At 33.8% G+C, this 21,529-nt stretch overlaps 1 protein-coding gene across 4 annotated transcripts in view; it reads left to right on the forward strand.

The window, feature by feature from the left end:
* Nmdar1 (glutamate ionotropic receptor NMDA type subunit 1) overlaps positions 1 to 21,529 on the forward strand; it is a 158,237-nt gene that overhangs the window by 51,353 nt on the left and 85,355 nt on the right. For all 4 annotated transcript variants that reach the window (XM_085824072.1, XM_085824077.1, XM_085824083.1 and 1 more), the window contains exons 6-9: positions 8,275 to 8,387; positions 11,914 to 12,091; positions 13,296 to 13,440; positions 20,147 to 20,248. In XM_085824072.1, coding sequence (XP_085680198.1) covers positions 8,275 to 8,387; positions 11,914 to 12,091; positions 13,296 to 13,440; positions 20,147 to 20,248 — 538 coding nt within the window. The remainder of the gene's footprint in view (positions 1 to 8,274; positions 8,388 to 11,913; positions 12,092 to 13,295; positions 13,441 to 20,146; positions 20,249 to 21,529) is intronic.

The raw sequence follows: 21,529 nt of genomic DNA on the forward strand, positions 1-21,529 counted from the left end.
AGATGCTTTCAAATATGTGGCATTCTAAGTGCTTCAAAATTCAATCAGAGTGTTTATGTTATCGCTACAGGGCGAAAGTCGTTAAAGAGAACATTACCTAGCTAATCTGCAGATTAATTGATTTGCTGCGTTCAAGTGCCGAATCAAGAGTTATCCGCATTTTACCTAGGTAGTGTGCACATTAACGGTTCCGTATCGTTAAAGTTCAAAAGCTTGCTGCTCTTTCGTTTCTCTTTCCCTCCGCTTTGCATATTACCTACTAGGAATTCGCTAATCTGCACATTGCTTTCTAGGCGCTCGTGAAACTGAAAATAACATCTTTACTGGAACAACAGCAATGTTTCTGTACGCTTAAATTAACATAATGTTATTTATTTATTTATCCAAAAATTGAAATTTATACAATTAAACTGTAGAGACATTATGTATCTTTGATACGGGAGGACGTGAACAATGAGCAGTGTCCTCGCCGGGATTCGAACCTCGTACCTCTCGAATACGCGCCGAGCGAGCTGACCAATACACCACGAAGGCATGGTAAGAAGGCGGGAGAAATACCTTATAAAACAATCAATAAATTAGTTGATAGAATCAATCCATAAAAAACTATAATACGAAGAATAAAACGGTTTAAAATATTATCACAATTAAGGAAGTGAATTTGCAAAACATATGATAAAATTATAATTACCCATTAGTGTAAGGATTAAGGATTAGTAACACTTTGAATTACATAGCAAATGGATTTTGCTACAGGTGCAAGTAAATGTTAGGAGCACAAGAAACTTAATTAAAATCGAACGGGTATAACTTTTAATCACTAACCGAGTATAAGCATAAGAATAAGGCTGATGATAGTTCTTCAGAGGGAGGTTTAGAAATTTATTATTAAGAGAGGAGGGCTAAAAAGGGAGAAAGGTTATCAGAAGAAAAAGAAAAGGAAGAAAACTAAAAGAAGGGGTCATTAGAAAAGTTACTGTTTAGTGGGTGAATCAATTATTAGCCCACCGAATGAGACCAGATCTCGAACACTTTGTACCTGTGGGAAAGGAGGGAAATCTAATGAATCAAGTCGAATCAAGTTTTACATTAAGCTAGCATAGAATATATCATATGACAAATTTAGAATAATACTTAATATTAAAAAAAAACAGAAAATAAAATATAGAATAATACATAAAGTATACATAATGATGTATCATTGTGCCATATAATAAAATTTTGAATTTTCCAGATTTGGAATAAAATGCTAAAACATAGAATATATCATAATAAATTAAAAATAATACTTAAAATATAGAAAATAAAATATAGAATTATACATATAGTATAGAATGATGCATAATATATTGTATAATAAAATTTAGAATTTAGAATAAAATGTTAAAACTTAGGATAATACATGATTGGATTTTGCGACAAGCACATATATTTGAGGTACGTCTAGATTTGCAGTAACATTTCCTTAAACCTTGCCCGATCAAAAATTTAAAAGTGTAAGTGGCGGCTGTTATTTAAAAGTATAAGCGCACAAAGGCATTGCTGTTTTTCCAGCAAAGGTCTTATTTTCATTTTAACGAGTGCCTAGTAGATAATCTGCAGATTATTTTGGTAATTTGAGAAATGAAACAATTTTTTGCACTTTAACGGATCGCCTTAATTAATCTGCAGAATAACTGGTTTCCGCAATTTAGTGGTAACATTTATAATAAAGTGATCGCTAGTTTCTAGTCAGATGTCTCTCATCCAAGTCAGATTTCCAAATTTTGATTTACAGATCAGAGACGTGATCAGTTGGATTAATTGCCTTTCTTTTTAACAAAACGTAATTGATAAGTACATTGCGAAAAAAAAAAATGGGATAGTTCTATATCTCCCGTTCTACTGGGCCGATTGACGAAATTCAACGTGCGTTTATTATGTCTCGAAAGCGCGACTTAGGATATGTATTAGATTTATATATAGCATTGTTCTGATATAGGTATTTTCACACAAAATCGGACTTTTTAAAAAAATGAAATGACATGCCAATTTTTTTCCATATTTCGATTCTGCGACTCAAAGTATGCCAAACTGCCAAGTTTTGTAAAAATCGCACGAATAGTTTTTAAAAAATTGGTTCTCAAAATTTTTGCTCCTCAATGTTAACTGAATTTGGTCTATATTTATTAATCTCCCTTTTTTTTATTAAACTTATTTGATTCTTTCTTTTACATTTAGAAATTTAGGTTCATTCCAAATAAAATTCGCCCATTCTTTATGATTTATTTTTAAAATTTGTATTTTTAAATACTTTTTATAATTTTTTGGAAACAATTTTGAATTATAATATATAAAATTATTACCACCATCTTAAAATATATGTATTTCTAAGCCTATCTGAAAAAAAATAGACTTTTTTATTCAAAATTTCCGAAGATATATACTTGAATTTATATAGTGGCGCGTTTTTTGATTTGGCATATTTATTGAGAGCGATAAAACATCAAACGTGGTTTAGACACTTTGCTAAAATTATTTGAAAGTATGAACGATGATTTTTTCCGGTTGATCTTTACATTATGGTAACTTGGCGTTTTTTTGGCGAAAATTTGGCGACCAACTCTCCTACAGCAACCCTCTATTTTTTTTTTCCCGCCGCCATTTTGTCTTCACGAAGTAAAGACATGTTTCTTTTCTTTTTATCTACTGAACACTTCTTCCAACAATCTACTAGCCGAATTACACTTATGCTAGAAATTTTATCTAACAAAACTGCTTAATCATGACAAATATTCACTGCAAAATTGGGAAAAAGTGCACAATACCATACTCCTTACGCGTTTTTCGAAATAACACATACACATAAACCATGTACACGCCGACTTATTTTTACTTAAAAAAACATCCCAGAATTGCACAAAAATGGCATTGCGCACACTCTTCACTATATCCATGTACACTGCTTTTTTCTCATAAATTAGAAAAATTTCACGAAAATACATGACAATTTTCTCAATCTTTAAACCCGGTAAAAAGAACATATATGAAATTACCTGATCGCGAAAAAGTATTTACCCTTTCCAAATATGAACATTTCCACATATAAAATAAATAAAATATCCAAAAACTTTTACCTCTAAATCATCTATTATATTATAAACGTCACCATACAAATACTTAGTGTCAGATATTTAAATTATTTCCATGCGCGTTTACTTCAACTGAAACGTATACCAAATTCCTACAAACATAAAATTCACAAAATAACTATCATTTAATTAAAATATAATTAAATTCAAAAACACTACTTAAAATATAAATGAGCACATACATTAAATTAATAAAAATTACCTTACAATCCTAATTACTTTAAACTAAATCATTGCTAATAACAATTTTCCCAATAATACCAAATTCCTTTACTTCCACCTTACATTTAGAACAATGCATAAAAATAATATCCTCAAATAATTAAAAATACTAACTTACCTAATCTTCTTCAGAATCTTTATTACGTGTCCGATAAACTTTTCTTTAGTTACGGCCATGGGATCCAAAAATTCACGAACACTGTTTCACACAACACAGAATAAACCAAATACAAAATTTCCAGATTTTTTCCCGATTTCCCCCCTTTTCCGATTAAAGAACCGTAATTCGTCCATTAATATCACATGACATATCCCATGATCTCTCATTTCCCTCACACAAAATAATGCGTAATCGGAACTGAGTACTGCTCACATTATTACCAAAGTCCCAGGTAGTAACCTTTATCGCCTCCAAAATGTCGCCAAACTACCAGTTACCATATTGTAAAGATCAACCTTTTTTCCGTTCGTGGACAATTAAAAAAAAGAAAGGAAAACAGGTTGCTACAAATTTAGAAGTTCGCCAAGTCAATTATTCTTGCCGCAAACTGAAAAAAATTCCGCCAAGATACATTTTTAAATTTCTCCATAAATTTCTCGCCAAAAATTACAAAATTTAATATCTAGGCATAATTTGAGTCGTAGAATCGAAATATGAAAAAAATGGGTATGTTATTTCAGAAAAAGTCCCGTTTTGTGTCAAAATAGCTATGTTAGGACAATGCTATATATAAATCTAATATATATCCTAAGTCGCGCTTTCGAGACATGAAAAACGCAATTCGAATTTCATCAATCGGATCAGATATAGAACTGTCCAATTATTTCCCGCAGTTTACAATGGAATTTAAGCTTTACATAATGCTTTCGTTTCAGATAAAAATTTAAATCCTTTGATTTAGATATTGGAAAAGCATACTAATTGTTGTTGAGTAAAATTAAAACGAGAGATAAGAGAATATTGCAAATCATAGTTAAAATTTTGATTTAAAATATTTTTTTACCTTTCTACTATTTTAATTAGAAATATTTGTTTTTAGAGATGTGTGAAACGTTCAGTTTGTTTAAAATAAGGTATTGATACTGAAATGCAATTACAATGTAACCATGATACCTGTTTTGCTCCATGCTACCCTTTCACCATTGCTAGAAGACGACTAACATATAAAATCTTGATGTGACAGAATAAAATCCAAAGACCAGATCAGTCCTAGGAAACGAGAACAGAAAAACTAAGAATCTAGAAACACGATAAATGCTTGAAATGCATGAAAGCAAGAATACCTTTAATTTAAAGGTCTTCCAAATGCGAGAGAGCATAGAAAATTTGAAGTGTTGCCATTTGGTAAAACATAAGAGCTTTCTTCAGGCTTAATTGTTTTTTTACTGATAAATTGAGCGATTCGAAAATAAAATGGTACTATCGCGCGAAATGAAAAATCTTTATTTTTCACCCGCTCTCAAATGCACTTGGTTCTCAAAATGCTGTTTCAGCTAAATATTTAGTAACAGATGCACTTATTGCCTTTAAATATGAGAGGACTAAAGGCAGTAACTGCTTCTCTTAATAATTTAAACGTTTACGTTTTAGTAAAGAATTTAATTGGTATAAATTAAAATGCATTAGGTATAAAGCTTTGTTGAAGTAATAACAGAGGATTCTAATGTTATATACACACTTTTGCAAAAAAATCGAAGCACCAAGAAGTACTTTTGCGACCGTGACGAAATTTGGTATGCAAAAACATCTTGATTGAACATGCAAATGATCAAAGGTTCAAAGCAAATGAACAGGAATTGCGATTATAGCGCGCCGCATTTCTAGTGCGCAATTCGCAAAGTATAAAACCAGTAACAGAGGCGAAAAATTTATCTTTTTTTTTCTGCTGCCATTGTATTTCCGTAAAGAAGCAACTAAAGATGCCATTACGACGATATCGAAGACCTTACAGACAACTAAACGACTTCGAACGTGCTCGCATTGTAGGGTTGCGTGAAGCTGGGTGGTCATACCGAGCAATAGATCGCCATCTGCAGCGTGCAGACACTGCTGTGCAAAGATGTTGCAAGAAATGGTTGCTACAAGGAGACTGCAGACGAAATGAAGGCTCTAAAAGTCCAAGGATCACAAATGCGAGGCAAGATAGGATGATCGTTCGCCAGGCCCAAACCGCCCCAACGGTATCATTGTCGACTATTCAACGCACTACAGCCACGTCTATACCTCCCGTGGTACCGTCCACCATCTCGCGGCGCTTGTCTGAGGCGGGGTTACGCTCACAGAGGTTTTAAGATGTTTGCATTTGACCCCACAAACTAAAAAACTTTGCATGGGCATGGGAGCTGAACACTGCTATATTACTGTAGTTCACAATGGCTTTCAAATGGAAATGTCATAATCTCGTGCATTTGAGCTACATCAAGAATTTCGCACTTTTCTGCAAGAGCGTGGACAAACAAATTCCAGATATTTTCCAAATCAGATCTTTTTACTAAAACTGACATATTTGTGCGATATATTTGACAAGCTGAGTGCCTTAAATGTGTCTGTACAAGGCAATAATATGCTTGTGGGGTTTAGAAGAAAGCTGCAGTTGTGGATAAGAAAAATTAATGAGGATGGCGGGCAAGATCGTTTTCCTCCGGATTGTATGAATACACGTTCTTCAATGAGCTCTTTGTCTCTAAAAAAATTGCTGTTTTTTCCACGGAACACCTTTCGAAGTTCCCTGAATGCTTCGCAAAACACTTCGCGGAAGAAAATATCGAGAAACATTCGTGGATACAAAATCCTTTCCATGCTCGAGCTCAGCAGAATTCACTTCACAAGAAGAAGTCTCATTGAAATCTCCTGCCACAACAGCCTTAAAACAAAATTCGCTTGTTCCGATGTGGTGGAGTTTTGGATAATCATCAAAAATGAATATCCAACTCTAAGTTCAAAAGCTTTAAGGATTCTCATTCCTTTTGCAATATTATATTTGTCTGAAACGGGATTTTCAGTAGCTCTTATAAAGAACAAATATCGTTCAATGATCAACAGGGAGCAAGAAATGGATGGAGTAGCGTCAAGTCTTATCCCTTGCTTTAAAAATTTTTGTGGAGATTAGCAAGCTCACCCGTCCAATTGATTTTTTCTATTTTTCTTTAATAATGATAATAAAATATTCTTGTGTATCAGTTCAATATATAGCTTATAAAGCCTCAGATTGTGGTATTTTTCATTTCTGGGCCTGGTCACGAATATCAATATAGAGTCGCATTTAATGAAGTGTTGTGATTTGCTATGACAGTATGTAGTAAGCAGGTTGTAAAGCGAAAACCTTGTACAACACTTCGTTGAACACGACTAGGGCATTGTGACAAAATACTAAACCTGTAAGTGCGCCGCCAACTGAAAACGTTTGGGAACACCTGACATAACGTAATTCTTCCACTAAGGAAATGCAAAGCCTTTGGACACATCCAGTATTGCAAAAGGGAAAGTAAAATTATTAAAAATTAGAAAATGAAGTGTTATTTTGTTTTGTTGCGTGCAAAAAAATAAATTTTAACCATCATCGTTACTGTCTTAAAAAAATCATATTTTGCTGGTGTCATTTATATGTGAGTAGCCAATTGTTTTCGTCATTTGAAACCCTTTAGATTTTTCTATAACTAACGGGTTCCTTTGGCATTTAGGCCCAAAGACAAATGGTTATAAGAGTCTGATGAGACCCTACTTTGCAACTGTTTTTAAGTTCGCTATATGATGCTTCGTTCTTGCTCACAATATAAGAACTTAGAGGTAACGATTAATGAAAATAGATTTTGTTGCAGTATTTCTTTAACAAAGTTTCTTTATTTAGTACTTTTACATTTCCTTAAATGTGATAATAGACATGTAATTCCAAAACCAAATTTCTCAGAATAAGGTAGAAAATTTTACAGAAACTGCTTAAATATTTTAGGTAGGATGCCTCGGTAATTAAAGAAAAATCTACGTATACGTTTTTATATGGCTCTCTTACAGCGAAAATTACAGTCACAAAAAATTCATTGTGTTTTTAAACGGGAAAACTCGGCGGAAATCATTTTAAAGTATCCATCACCGTGCAAAATTTTAAAAAAAATTCCAAGACATTTAAGAAGTTATTATGAAACAAAAATTGCTTATTTTGGCGAAAAATGGTTCCGTATTGAATAAAACAACACTATTTATTCATAACGTGAAACCATAATCTTTTTCTGTGAAATGAAAGACGAGTACCAGAAACAGAAAGAGAGACTAATGGATTTTCAAGAACTTACAAATTACAAATAGCTAAAGAATGATGTCATCTGTAATGACGACAAGAGAAAAATATAGAAAAGAATCAAAGCAAGTGAAGCGACCTAGGGTTAAAACGAAATGAAATTAAGAGGTGATCTGCTTATAGATTGGTGAGAAATATGAGCTACAATTAAAGTCATGAACTAAGGTAGAGAAAGTTTTAGGGATACGAAAAGAAAGCCTCAAATCTGCATGATATTGAATATGGAAAGCCTAAAGAAAGAAAAATTCAATTTATGATTTACAGATCAACAGTGTTTGTTAATGGATAATTAGCTGCGACTAAAGAAGAAGGTAGTGTAAAATCGCTGAAAGCATATCTGATAAAATCAAACTGATGCCAAATAATGTTCTTGATTTACATTCAGTTTAACTTGGCGTGCCATTCTTTTCCAGCATTTTATATGTTTACTCGGGCCCATCATCTGTATTTGAAAAACTTCGCTACCTTATATATTTGAGAAATTTTCTAAGTGGAATTAACACGACAAGGATCGATTGTAAATAATGGTATTAAAATAAACTTTTGTTGGCGACAATAGTAGTTGTAAACAAAAATATTTAAGCGAAGTTGACAGTTTTAGAAAATAAATATCGTTCTTGTTGCAGCTCCGAAGACGCGGAGAGCATCTTCAAGGAGGTGGAAGCGCTGAACATGACTTCACCGGGGTATGTCTGGATCGTGTCTGAACAAGCTCTACTCGCACCCAATAAACCAGACGGTAAATAAGTTTCGCACATTTTAATGAGCAGTGTATTTTAATGCACTTAACTGCATTTTTTAACTTTTAGTTGTTTTCGTTAACAGCTATAGGATGACCAACTATCTCGTACTTCGTGGGAACTGTTTACTGCATTTGGTATAGTTTTTCCCCATGCATCATTAAGGCTTCTACACTGATCTCGTAACTCTTCTAGATTTTTTATTACGGAACGAAGTAAAGCCCCCAAGTAAATTTATGTAGCAATGTTTGACATTGTTTGGTTCCAAGCTTTTCTGTACTAGCTAAGTGTGTAGGAACCTTGTGAACTGGTAAGCGAATAATCGCTTTAATTCAGGAACAGAAACGTAATCTCAAGAAGAGTTAACTACCAATTTTTTTCTCAAAATAAGAGTCTCACAGTCGGCTCCTTTCTCAGAGCGTACAGAAAAACCTCCACTTGGGCTTGAACTCAAAAGTACTAAGAAATAAAACTTAACTAATGCTTAACGAAATAGATATAGCCGAAGCTATCAAAATTCTAAGTAGTTGGCCCTTACATATCAACTAAACTGGTGAAACTATCAAGGGCATGAAATACCGCCGAGCGTAGTAATAGCCTAGGGAGTGTGTAGCCAAATGGCAAACGCGCGTTAGTCAGAATCTCTGGCTCTCCGATGAAGTCAGTGGAACTTCGATTTAACTGCCGCTCTTCCTCATTTGCACTAACCGAAATTCTAAAAACACATTCTGGTAGGAAATTGTAATCTGAAACTAGGAGAGATAGGAAAGTAGCTTTAACTATAGATACTAACTGTTAAACACTTAAAATAAACCTTACAACATTAACATCGGTAAGTTTCGAATCCATAACGTTTAGCGACTAAACATCGAAAGTTTAGTCGATTATTATTAAATCGATAATATTAAACTAGGGGTATTCAACCCGTGGCCCGCTGAAGGCATTTTAGTGACCCTACATTTGAATTTGATGAAAAATTGAAGAATTTTAAGAAATTTTGATTTCAAGAAAACTTGCCTTATCAGCTTTTTATCGTTTAAAAAGTTCTCCAATTCTTGATATTTAAAACATTTTATTGACATGCCTGATATTATTTGAGATAAAATTTTCTGAAAATGACGAATTTTAGGCAGTTTGCCTTATTTGCAACGACAGGGTAGCTGTGATGGAAGCACAACATTAATATATATTATGATACTAAGCACAGTGAGAAATATTCTGCATTGGAAGGTCATTTTCGAAGTGATAAGGTGAGTGAATTAAAATCAAAACTAAATTTTGAATTGTCTTTCTTCACCACCGAATAAAGAATCTGAAAATAGTGTTCGTGTTAGTTACGTGATAGCAGAAAAAATTGCTAAGGGTGGAAAGCCATTTATTTATGGAGAATTTTCAAAAGAATGTCTTCAGAGTGCAGTTGATGTCCTTTGCCTATCACAGGATCAAGTCATATCGAATATTAGGTTGTCTAGCGTGACAGTAGAGAGACGCATAGAGGATCTCGCACCAGATACATTCAGTAAATTAAAATCCAAATGCAAAAAATTTGAGTTTTATTCTGTAGCGATGGATGAATCAACAGATGCAATAGATACTGCACAAGTAGCCATTTTTATTCGTGGCGTTGATAGAGACTTCACAATAGTATAGAGGAATTAGCCAGTGTCGTTGCACTTAAAAGTACAATACCAGGAATGGATTTGTATTCGAGTCTGACACAAACTTTGGATAAATGTAATGTTGACTTCAGTAATATATCTGCTATAACCACGGATGGTGCTAAATCTATGACTCGAGAGAAAATAGGAGTAAGAACATTACTCATATCTGATGTGAAGGCAAGTGGAAATAATATTATGATGACTTTCCACTGCATCATCCACCAAGAAAATTTGTGCAAGAAGTCATTCTCAAACTTTGAACATGTAATGAATGTTGTTGTAAAAGTGGTTAATTTCATTCGGTGTAAAGGACTTAATCACAGGAAATTTCAACAGTTATTGAGTGATTTGGAAGCTGAATATGGTGATGTTGTGTATTACGTGGAAGTACGTTGGTTGAGACGAGGAAAGATGCTTCAGCGTCTGTTTTGTTTGAAGAGCGAAATTCAACAATTCATGAAATCTAAAGGAAAATTTATTCACGAATTCAGTGATGAGAAGTGGTTGAGAGACTTTGCATTTCTTGCAGATATTACGGGTCATCTCAATGATTTGAACTACCGCTTACATGGAGAAGATCTACTTGTTCATAATCTTTATTACTTTGTGAAAGCTTTTGAGACAAAATTAATCCTGTGGGAAAGTCAGCAGGTAAATAAGAATTCCACTCTTCTAAAATTAATGGAGTGTGCGAGGAACTCTACAACATAAAATTCAAATAATTATGTACATTTCAAATTTCAAAGAGGAATTCAAAAGCCGATTTTCCGATTTTCATGAAAATGAAATTCTTATTAGAGTGTTCTCCTCACCATTTTCAGTAGACGTTGTAAGTGTTTCATCTGAACTTCAATTAGAATTTATAGATTTACAGTGTGACTGCAGTAAAACGCAAGTTTCTTGAAAATCCTACATTAGTTAATTTTTATTCGAGGCATGTGACCGAAGACAAGTATCCAGGAATTCGTAAACATACACCCTTCATGCCTTCTTTCTTTGGCAGTACCTACATATGTTTACAGCTTTTTAGTAAAATAAAAATCGTACAATCAAAAACAAGAACACGGCTGACAGACAGACATTTGGAGGAAACTTTACAAATTGCGGCAACACAGATTAAACCGGATATTGAAGCTTTAATCAAGCAAAAACAATAAAATTTCACATTAAAACTAAAGTAACCACCATATCCCGCCAGTTATGTAAGATTTTTTTCTTTTTTTATTGTAAATGCATTTTGTAACATCGTTCCGTACAATCATCTTTACGCTTTTTTTTTTTTCATAGTTAAAAAAAAAGTTGCAAAACATTTTAATTCGATTTCCATTTGACTTTTCGGAACCAGTGTATGTATATATATACAAATCTGTAACACTATCTCTTCGCTTAGAATCAATTATAGTCTTACAAAACAAACCTTTTTTTTAATAAATTTCCAGATTACACTATTGTTTTGACAAACATATAGCCCGCGGATCTTTATGAATTTATCGATGTGGCCCTCAGGCGTGAAACGTTGAAGACCCCTACTGTATTGTATTCGAAAACCCAGTGCTGGTTTTACTGTGAGTGGCACCAAGATGCTAAGAATCTCTTTTCTTTTCTGTTTGATTACGTTATATTAAGTTATATTTAATAAATGTTCTTTTTGTTTTATAGTGTTTGTTGTCTGGATTATACCTTGTCACTTTATCCACGACCATTATCATTATCACGCATGAACCATCATTATTTTCATCCTCAGAGATCCTCATTACGATTAACTAATGAATGTATATAATCAAATATGTGATTCGTAATTCCGAAGTTTCCTAGAATTTAAAAGGAGCTTTCTGCCTTTTCTAAGCATTGTTTATTCTTGCAGGTGTCCTCGGCTTAAAGCTCGTGAATGCGACCGACGAAGAGGCGCATATAAAAGACAGTGTCACCGTTATTGCTCGAGCTTTTCGGCAGTTATTGTTCAACTTGACCCACATCGAGAATGCTCCGAAGAATTGCAACGACCACAAAAAAGACTGGGAAACTGGACAGAAGTTCATAGGGTTCGTTAACAACTCCTTTTCGCTTTTTAACAGCTTCATGGGATTATCTGTTTGTCACCAAATCTTTAGATATGAAAATGAACTCATTTCAAGCTTAACTTAGAAAACAGAAACTTTCAGGATTGGTGAAAATCGATTATAATACAATTATTTTATTACAGTGCTCTCTTCTTAAGTCGAATTTGGGTACTTTCGTTTGATCTGAAAAAAGTTAAAATCCATAAAATCTCATTTCAGAAGTAATATTAATATATACCATTAACACCAGCAGTTTGTCTTTGAACAAAATATGGAAGCTCCCCTCAATGTGTGTATGTATTTACAGTTACTTTTAAATCATGACTATCCATTCGTTTTCGTCTTAATGTGTGCGCAAACTGTGCTTTCTTGCTGTCTCTTTTGGCAAAAGTATTTTGCTTCTGAAGAAAAGTAAACAGAGTAGAAAACTATATCAGATAATCTTTGAAATCGATGTAATTTTACTTAAAATTGAAAGCTATCGAAGATTAGTTTTGTACCTAAATTTACGTTAAAATCCTCAATGTTATTACTCGCAACCCTAAGACCTATCCCATATAACAGAATTTACTAATATGAATTTTTGTTACATTTTTATGATGGATTTATCTGATGGATATTAAATTGAAATACATTTAATTTGCAATGCACCAAATGATAATTTTATGGACATTTGCAGCTTGTCATTAAGAAAATTTGTATTATATATGCTAAGTTAAATAGTAAATACTTTTTTGTTTTCTTTAATGTTAAAAATTTAGTTTGAGAAGTTAGAGTTTTATATAGAAAACCCATCAATATATTGCCTCCTTAGATGTTAGTTGATTAAGTCATTGAAGTAAATCACACGTGAGCTATCCATCATTGAAGTAAATCACGCGTGAGCTATCCATCATTGAAGTAAATCACGCGTGAGCTTTGTTTGGAACAAAGAAAAATGACTCTAAAATCCGTAAAAATGACTGTAGCTCCTGCCATGTTACATATGAACACGAAAGTCCCATGAAACCAGTCCGTTCGTCAGAATTTGAACCTGGGTTTGAATATTTAGTGGTTTTATTCACTGGCCGCTGGTGGTTTCTGCCCCTAAAAATGAATCAAAGCACATTAAATGGTCTGTTTGATAACATTTTTATTTCTTTAGGTAGCAAACGCTTAATAAAACAGCGAAATTGCTCTTTTTCAGATTCCTGAAAGAAGTTACTTTGCAAAATGGGAAAACGGGTCGTGTGGCCTTTGATGATAAAGGGGACCGGATCGATAGCGATTATGAAATCATCAATATCGTGAACGGAAGACCATCCACCGTTGGAGACTATGTTTATTCACAGGTTTGTCGAATATTAAAGCACTATTTTATAAAATATTTTAATACCATTGAAAAGACTCGTTTTTACATGTTAGTACACTAAAACTACAACTATGCAGACTATGACAAACCACGGCCTATTTGATATTCGAAATATCCGATTTGAGTAGGTATTTTTTATCTTGTTAGCTAAATAATTATTTAATGCTCGGAAACCTTTTCATTTAATTAAGGACGTTGTCGAAGACAGATGCTTGTCTGAACTACCTTCATCGAAGACCTGGTCACAGCAAACAACAGACCAGGAAAGATTCTGATACTGGAAACGTGTCTGTCAGATGAATTTTACGTACATTCCATGCAATATATTTATTTTCTACCTTAATTTTAAATTTTTGATCTGTACGTAAATGCTGTTAGATAAGAAAGTGAAATCATAAATAACGTATACAAGGCGTTTCAGAGTAGATGGAATAAACTTTAAGAAGGAGTAAAACACATTAAAACAATTTTTTACTTCCTTGTACGAAGTAAAAAGGAAGTATTGTAATCGCGAAAAGTTTCAGGCAGCATATTCAACGAAAATATCCATTTTGACCGCTATCGAATGCAATTTAACGATGATTTTCCGTAACATCTCTAGGTAAAGACAGAATAAAAGACTCTTTTCTTCCAAAAAAATTATAAAACTGCTTTAAAATGAATTCTGGAGAGAATTTTTCGTGGCGTCTGTATGAACGTACGTACGTATCTCGCTGCCTCAATACGTTGAAATTTTGTATATAGGACTGCTATAACATGTAAATTTGCACCTCGTATTTTGGTTGTAATTGGCCGCCCCAAACGTATATAAATATATTTATATATATATCCCTCTGTTACCCGGCTCAATAATCTCAGTTTCTTTACTCTTACATGTTTGTAAACTGTGCATTAAGTACGGTTAAGCCTTACGTTTTAAATAACATGTCGGACATATTTGTTTACATTTGAAACAGCAGAATAGTAGATTTGTTGTCAATCTAGAGAGATTAAGCTTCGCAACAACAAAGATAACGCCTTCATTTACTATAGCGAATTAAATTATGCTTAATCGTTTCTGGAATATTTTCGAGGAAATAAGTGTTTAAGATTTACTTCGTAATTATATAAGTAATTACGTAATTATATAATAAAATCTCAAAATATAAGATATTTTGAGATTTTATGTATTTTTGCCTTGTCGCGAAGTGAGAACTGAATTAATTGAATGAGAAATACTCAATCGTCTGTGAAAAACTGTTTCTTTTTTGTATTGCTTGCTTAATTTCTTTTATACATCGTTCTAGATATATTATAGTATTTGAACAAAACATGTGGCAACAATTAGATAATTCTTCAAATGATATAAATTTTGTGCATTCTGAGTTATAATATGAACGAAATATTCAGTGAACCTAGCACTAGAGTGTCGCTATGCTAAACAAATATAGTGAATTTTAAAGAGTGCATTTATTCTATTGTGGTTTATGCGCTATCGACAAAGTAGATTTAATTCAATCCAATAAGTTTAAATGAAATGCAAGAAAAAATGCGTATAATTTAATATTCCGTACAAGGAAGTTATGTGGTGTACACATCAGATTTTTTTATTTTGTTATAGAAGGCATGGTTAAAAATGAAACGTATAGGTATGCTCTTTAGCTAGTTTCACCTCTATAAGCATTAAAGTGCTTTTATCCCCACATATCTGCATTCACAATTTGAGTTTCTTAAGTTAACCAGCAATACATGAATTGCAAGCTGATACATTTTATGTACGAAGCTGCTAACAAGAATAAAGAAAGGTCTATTGATGGTTGCCAAGTTCTCTTTCACCACTTGAATCGCCAACTGTTTTGCTTTGGAATTACTTACCAATACCAGATCTGATGCAAGTCGTCCAACAAGTGATAAGTATGGAAGAGAACTTTCTAGGAATAGTAAATGTTCGGCCATGTAAAAGTACGAGATCTATGGAGAACTGATATGCCGCATTCGACGATATGATGAGTGTTGCGCAATGAACGGTTGTAATTATGCCATTTTCAAAAAGTGCGAACATTGACGGCTGAGGATTATTTTCGTCTAGTGGAACTGCCTTGAATCCGATGTCGTCCGGTTTTCCTCCCTTCTGTTTCATTTCTTGTATTTATACCTACCTTTTCAGTTTCAGCATCAAGTTTTCTCTAAGCTTTTACATTTAATTTTGGATTGTGCTTTCCATGACAAAAAATGACTTTTTTTTGGTATGTTTGATCTGTTACTTCTTAAATTTTGCTCCGTCTTTTTTGAAACACTCTAGATCAGTGGTGGCGAACCTTTTTGGGGTCGCGTGCCCAAAATTTAACCAAAACCCACTTGTTTACAGCAAAGTGCCAACACTCCAATTAAACCTGAAAGTCTTGCAAAACAACACACAAGGTTTAGCAAAATAACACACACTTGTCTTAAGACTTAAAGAGAAAAAACAAGAAGAGAGTTTTCAACGATACAAAAAACTTTTTATTTCAGGAAATAGATTGGTTTTGCGTAATTAATGGCGTTTTTGAATTTGTATACATACTGATAATTGGTCAAACCTTGGCTCATACTTCATTAATTTAAGCGCAACACATGAAGCCCTCAGGTTATCTGTCAGTCTGTTCTTGTGTCACATTTGATATAATTCAAAGCTGAAAACAACTGTTCCCGCTCATAAGATGATCCAACCAAAGTAAGAATAGCACCTACAAGTGTTTTCATTGATTTAAACATATTTGGCAGAAAATTCCACGCTTTCAGAAATTCGTCTTCATAACTATCAATTGTGTTATTCTGTGTGATCTCTTAACACTCCATCTTCCCAAGTGTTGCCCGCAGATCGGATAATTTTCCTTTCCACGTAGAGCTTTCTTGAAGTTTCATTAGCTCCATTTCCGGATTTTCAAGATCTAACCACTATAAGCAAGAAAAATCAAGTTCTTCAAACTTAGATTTATCTGGAGAAGTAAGAAAACACATGGGTGTTTCCATCTTTCGGAACTGTAGAAATCTGTCATTAAAATTCTCCTTTGCAGCTGCTTCGATGCTCGAAGATTTCTTCCTGACTTGAAGGATTGTATGCAGATTGTGTAGAATTTTCTAGATGCATCTTTAGATTTGGAAAATATTTCAGCTGCGCACTTGCAAGATCTCTTTCAAAAACATGTAGTTTTCTCTCAAATGTTTTTATACCTCAAAGCATCCTTTCTGTCATTTTTCCTAAGCCTTGCATTTGCTTGTTCAGTACATTGAAGTGTTGTGTAAAATCTGTAAAAACATAACTTTGTTAAGCCAGATCATATCAGCGAGCTGCGGATAAACCTGCCTTTTTTCATTCAAAAATAGCCTAATTTCATCCAAGCAGCTTACAAATCTCTCTAAAACCCGTCCTCTGCTCAACCATCAGACATTATTGTACACAAGCAAAGTATTATATTGTGCTTGAAACTGTCGACAATTAAGAGCTCGAGCCATTGATGTAATTTCCATTTTGGTGACATCTTTGAGAACAACATCTAATATTTTGCAGCTGTCTCTGTCACAAAGAGCTTCTTGGAGAATGAGACAATGAAACTGAATAACTGGATGTTTTGCTTCTTTAACAAAGAACTCTATGAAACTAGATGTTGTTCCCAACATGTAAGGCGCACCATGACTAGTAATTGAAACTACCTTTTCCGGTTTTATGTCTTGTTGTAAAAAAGCTTTCACCACAGCATTGTAAATAACTATTCTTTGTGTTCCTTCGGGCAAAGATGCCAATTTAACCAGCTCTTCTCATCGTATCACCAACAGCATAACGCAAAACTATTGTTAGCCTTGAATAGTTATTTATATCTGTGCTTTCATCCAAGCACATTGGGTAACACCTGCCTTTTGCAAGTCAGTGGTGAGCTTCTGACCGATATCACTTGCCATCCGCAGGACTCTATTTAACAGTATTTCTGCTAAATGGCATCTCAGCGATGCGTTGTTTAATTTTGTCCTTATTTGGAAAGTCATGAAAAAGGGAATTACTCCCAGACAACATGACCTCTTTGATTATATCCCCATCGGAGAGCGCTTTACCATGGTTTGCCAGGCATACTGAAATTTGAAAGCAGGCTGTTGTTAGATGGTTTGTTTTAGAAAGATAATTGCAAAAACCACCTTTCTGGTAATTATAATTCCTTAATTTCCCTTCAATAAACACCTTACGTTCAGCTTCATCAAGTTCGGCAACAACCTTGTTAGATGGTTGTAAAGTGCCGTCTGACACTTAGAAGTGCGACACAACACTTTCCTCTCACGGAATGCTTAATGCATTCCTATTGTGTTCAATAACTCCAAATGATTCTGTCTAGGTCTTTTTGAAATGATCTTCCACTATCAATGTTTAATTTTTTTTTTTTTTTTTTTTTTTTTTTTTGCTGGAGTCATTTGTGAGGGTTCAAAACCTGGAGTATAGAAAAGCACAAAATTTAAAAATGAAGCATTAAATATAAATCGGTCACATACTAAAAAGAGGTAACATTATTAGCCAATAGTAAGGAATTTGATTTTCACGAATCAACAGTCTATAGCTGCAGATTCAAATATGAGCAGGTGACAGACGTAGCCGTTAATCCGGACATCTCCTTGCTAAACGTTAGATTTTATATGCTCTTTTTCCACTTCTTTGGGCTTATTTTGGCTGAGCGAATGTGAATAAGCTTGGTTTCCCTACTGAGATTTTAGGTTTTGCTATATTATCAAATTGCGTGTTTTTACATTACATTTGTACATTCCGATTAAGATATTAAATTAGAATTATGCATAAGTTACCTGAAAATGCTTAGATCTGAAAACTGGAGTCTGTTTAATAATTTTAATTTAAACTTAATTGCTGTTTAATAACAGCAGTATTTTCTTCTTTCGTTCTCAATGTTATCGCCCTCAGAAAGTTTAGTTTTCAGCCGTACCACCGTCACTGCCATATATGGCATTTACCATTCACATGGCCTAGCTAGTATTGCCATTCTACAAGCCATAACATTTTATCTGCTTAGCAAATTGCTGGTTTTCAAAAGTGTTATTATTCAACGTTCCATAAGACGTATAATTTGGTTAAAACAGTACTTTGTTTCACTAAATGAGCGATTTGAAAAGCAGTATATGCAGTGACTTCAAGAGAAACAGGTGTAGAGACAATTGGATTTTTTTTTTTTTTTTTTTTTTATTCTGGAAGCAGGCAAGATGAAAAATGAGCAAACGCCTTCGCCGGGAATCGAACCACGGACCTCTGGAATACCGGCTCAGTATGCTGACCACTACACCACGAAGGCACACTAGGAAAGTGGAAGAAATACCTTATATTCTCCCATTTTAAAGGGGGACTCGGTTTTTCAGGGGACCCAATCGCCAAATCCTGGGTGACGAGAGTCATAATCCACCCCCTTTTAGTTCGGGCGCCACTGTAGAGACACCAGGTATTTTTCTAGAAGCAGGCAAGATGAAAAATCAGCAATCGCCTTCGCCGGGAATCGAACCACGGACCTCTCGAATACCGGCCCAGCGTGCAGAACTATTACACCACGAAGGCGAACTAGGAAGTTGGGATAAATACCTTATACAGGTTAATGTCTAAAATTTTAATTTTATAAAAATGAAGTCTTAGATTGGCGCAAATTTTGAATATAACGTTAACGATTTCAAAGAGAATCAGACATTAGTCTTTCGCTTTCAGTAACAAAATATTTTTCTCCAAATTTGCAAAATCTAAGCTAATCTAAGGTTTATTTTTTGCTAATTTAAAATTTTATTTTGGCTTGTTCTTTCAGTTAGAAGTTTTGCTGTCAACTAGCATTTAAAAGAAATTTCTTATCGTTCGCTAGTTTGCCTCTTTGGTGTTATTTTATCATCTGGATCGCCATTTTACTTTGATTATGGACACTTTGACTCTCGAAAGTTAGTTTTCCATTCCTCCCCCCGATATGATTTAATTCCTACCCAATATTATTATATTTTGCAAGTAAAAATTCTTAGTATTTAATAATTGTGGCTGATGCCTTAAAGGAATTTTGCTGTTATTGTAGGTTCTTTTCAGTTTCTGTCGTTTTTAAAGTTTTGTTATTTTAATCTCTCCCCTCTCTTCCACATATTTCGTGCCTTTAGTGCTTGCTACTCTTTTTTTTTCTTTCTTATTTATTTTTTTTTACATGCCATCAGAAAATAGCCGTTTTTATAAGTTAAGGTCTTGGGTGATGAAAATATATTTTATCTGAAGAAGAGCTATCTGTCAGATAGCTCTCGAAATTCATTAAGTTTTGTTCAAATTCTATATCAATCTAACTTTGCTTTTTGGCACATTTTGTAAAATATCCGTACTTCTTAATAAGTTATACCTTTATTTCATTTCTATTGGAAATATCTTTAAAGGGCTATTTTAAGATTTATATTACTCGTGTGATTTATAATTGACAGTATTTATAAATATTTGCATCTAAAATTCACAACGGATTTTTCCATCACAATCTAATATGTACTTTCGAGCAGAATAATCTAATGCACCCCGCGTAGAAACGCATTTGTTGCATTTCGGAAACATGCTTACATTTTTTATTATATTCTTTTGCTGCAGAATATTAAAGTTGGGTATGTAATTATTTTGCACTCTCTTTGTTTTTTTTTTTTTTTGTTTTGTTTTTTTTTTGTTTTTTTTTTTCCAGTTCAAATGCGAAATGACGTTGTCCTTGAATGTGCAAGAAATCGTCTGGCCCGGAGAGGAGACGAGGAAACCTAGAGGATATATCGTGCCGACCCACTTGAAGGTGAGTTATTTTGAGATCTTTCATTGCATAAAGTGTGAGTGAAGAGAATCTGAAGTGTGGCTGAACTTGAAATCTGAATCTATTTTATGAAAAAAGGGGGAAATAATAAATGCGATATTCACTCTGTTATGAATTGGAAATAACGAAAGAAGATACGGTGAATGCTACTCTTACGAGTAGGTCTGTCTCGAATTCTAATACATGACAGCACTAGCCTTTCTTATAACTTACAACTCATGAATGATTCTATTTCATGAGTTTTAACTTAACTCATGAAAGTTTTGTTAACGTATTTTGTACGTATAGTTAATATTATACGTACTAAATATATTATACGTACTTTGCTAATAAATACAAAATATGTTAAAAAAACTTTTTATGAAAAGGTATAGAAACAGCATATGTTCTGCGATGAGTAAAATGCACTTTTTAATGCCACAAATTCAATACCAGAACGTTTCATTCGACCAATCTTCGCAATCATTAAGTTAATCAAAATGATGCTCTTTACCTGATAATAATAGTAATAAGGTAATAATTTCGAAATAAAAATTTTTCTGTTTTGTTTCGAACCTGGAGTTCATAATCTTTTCACATGGTTGTCAAATTTTGTGGAAAGACAAGCAAAATCAGTTGATCCACTTTGTAAATTTCCATTTCGATTCATTGTTGAGCGAAAGCTTACAGGTGACAGGTGACTGCAGGACAGGACACCCGGACGGCTTTCTATGACTACTCGGGTGTTACCCTGGCCCTGCAACCATCTAGAGAATAACCCCAAGGGACCACATGAGAGCCTCACGCCTTGCACCCAGACCCAATGTCTGATTCCTCCGGTCTGCAGGTCTGCCCACAGGAAGAGGAAATCCAGGCGGACGGAATACATTTGGACTACTTTCGTTATACTTAATGCAGACCACTTAATACATAGCCTTGAACGACATGTCGGTTCGTGGAGGGAAATAACAGAGTAAAAATAATTAAAACGGATTTTTTCTATACATTTACTTCAATGTGCATGGAACAAATTTCATGCACACGGCGAAACGATCTTGCATGTAATCATTCAGATAATTCTATATGGAGTCCTCTTTTTGCGGAACTAAAGTGGTAATTCTTAATTTGGGATCGTTAGAGAGAAAAACGAAATGAAGTAAAAAGATATAAGCACGTTATCATTACGTGTATTGTTTATACAATGCCGATCCCAGACTATCGGCAGCCCACATGCAAATCAAAATTGACCGCCCTTTTTTACAAAATATATTATGTTTGATAATC

The sequence above is a fragment of the Stegodyphus dumicola genome, chromosome 1, assembly GCF_044657685.1.
Source record: "Stegodyphus dumicola isolate Sdum_Otavi_A_Nest chromosome 1, ASM4465768v1".
Taxonomy (NCBI): Eukaryota; Metazoa; Arthropoda; class Arachnida; order Araneae; family Eresidae; genus Stegodyphus; species Stegodyphus dumicola.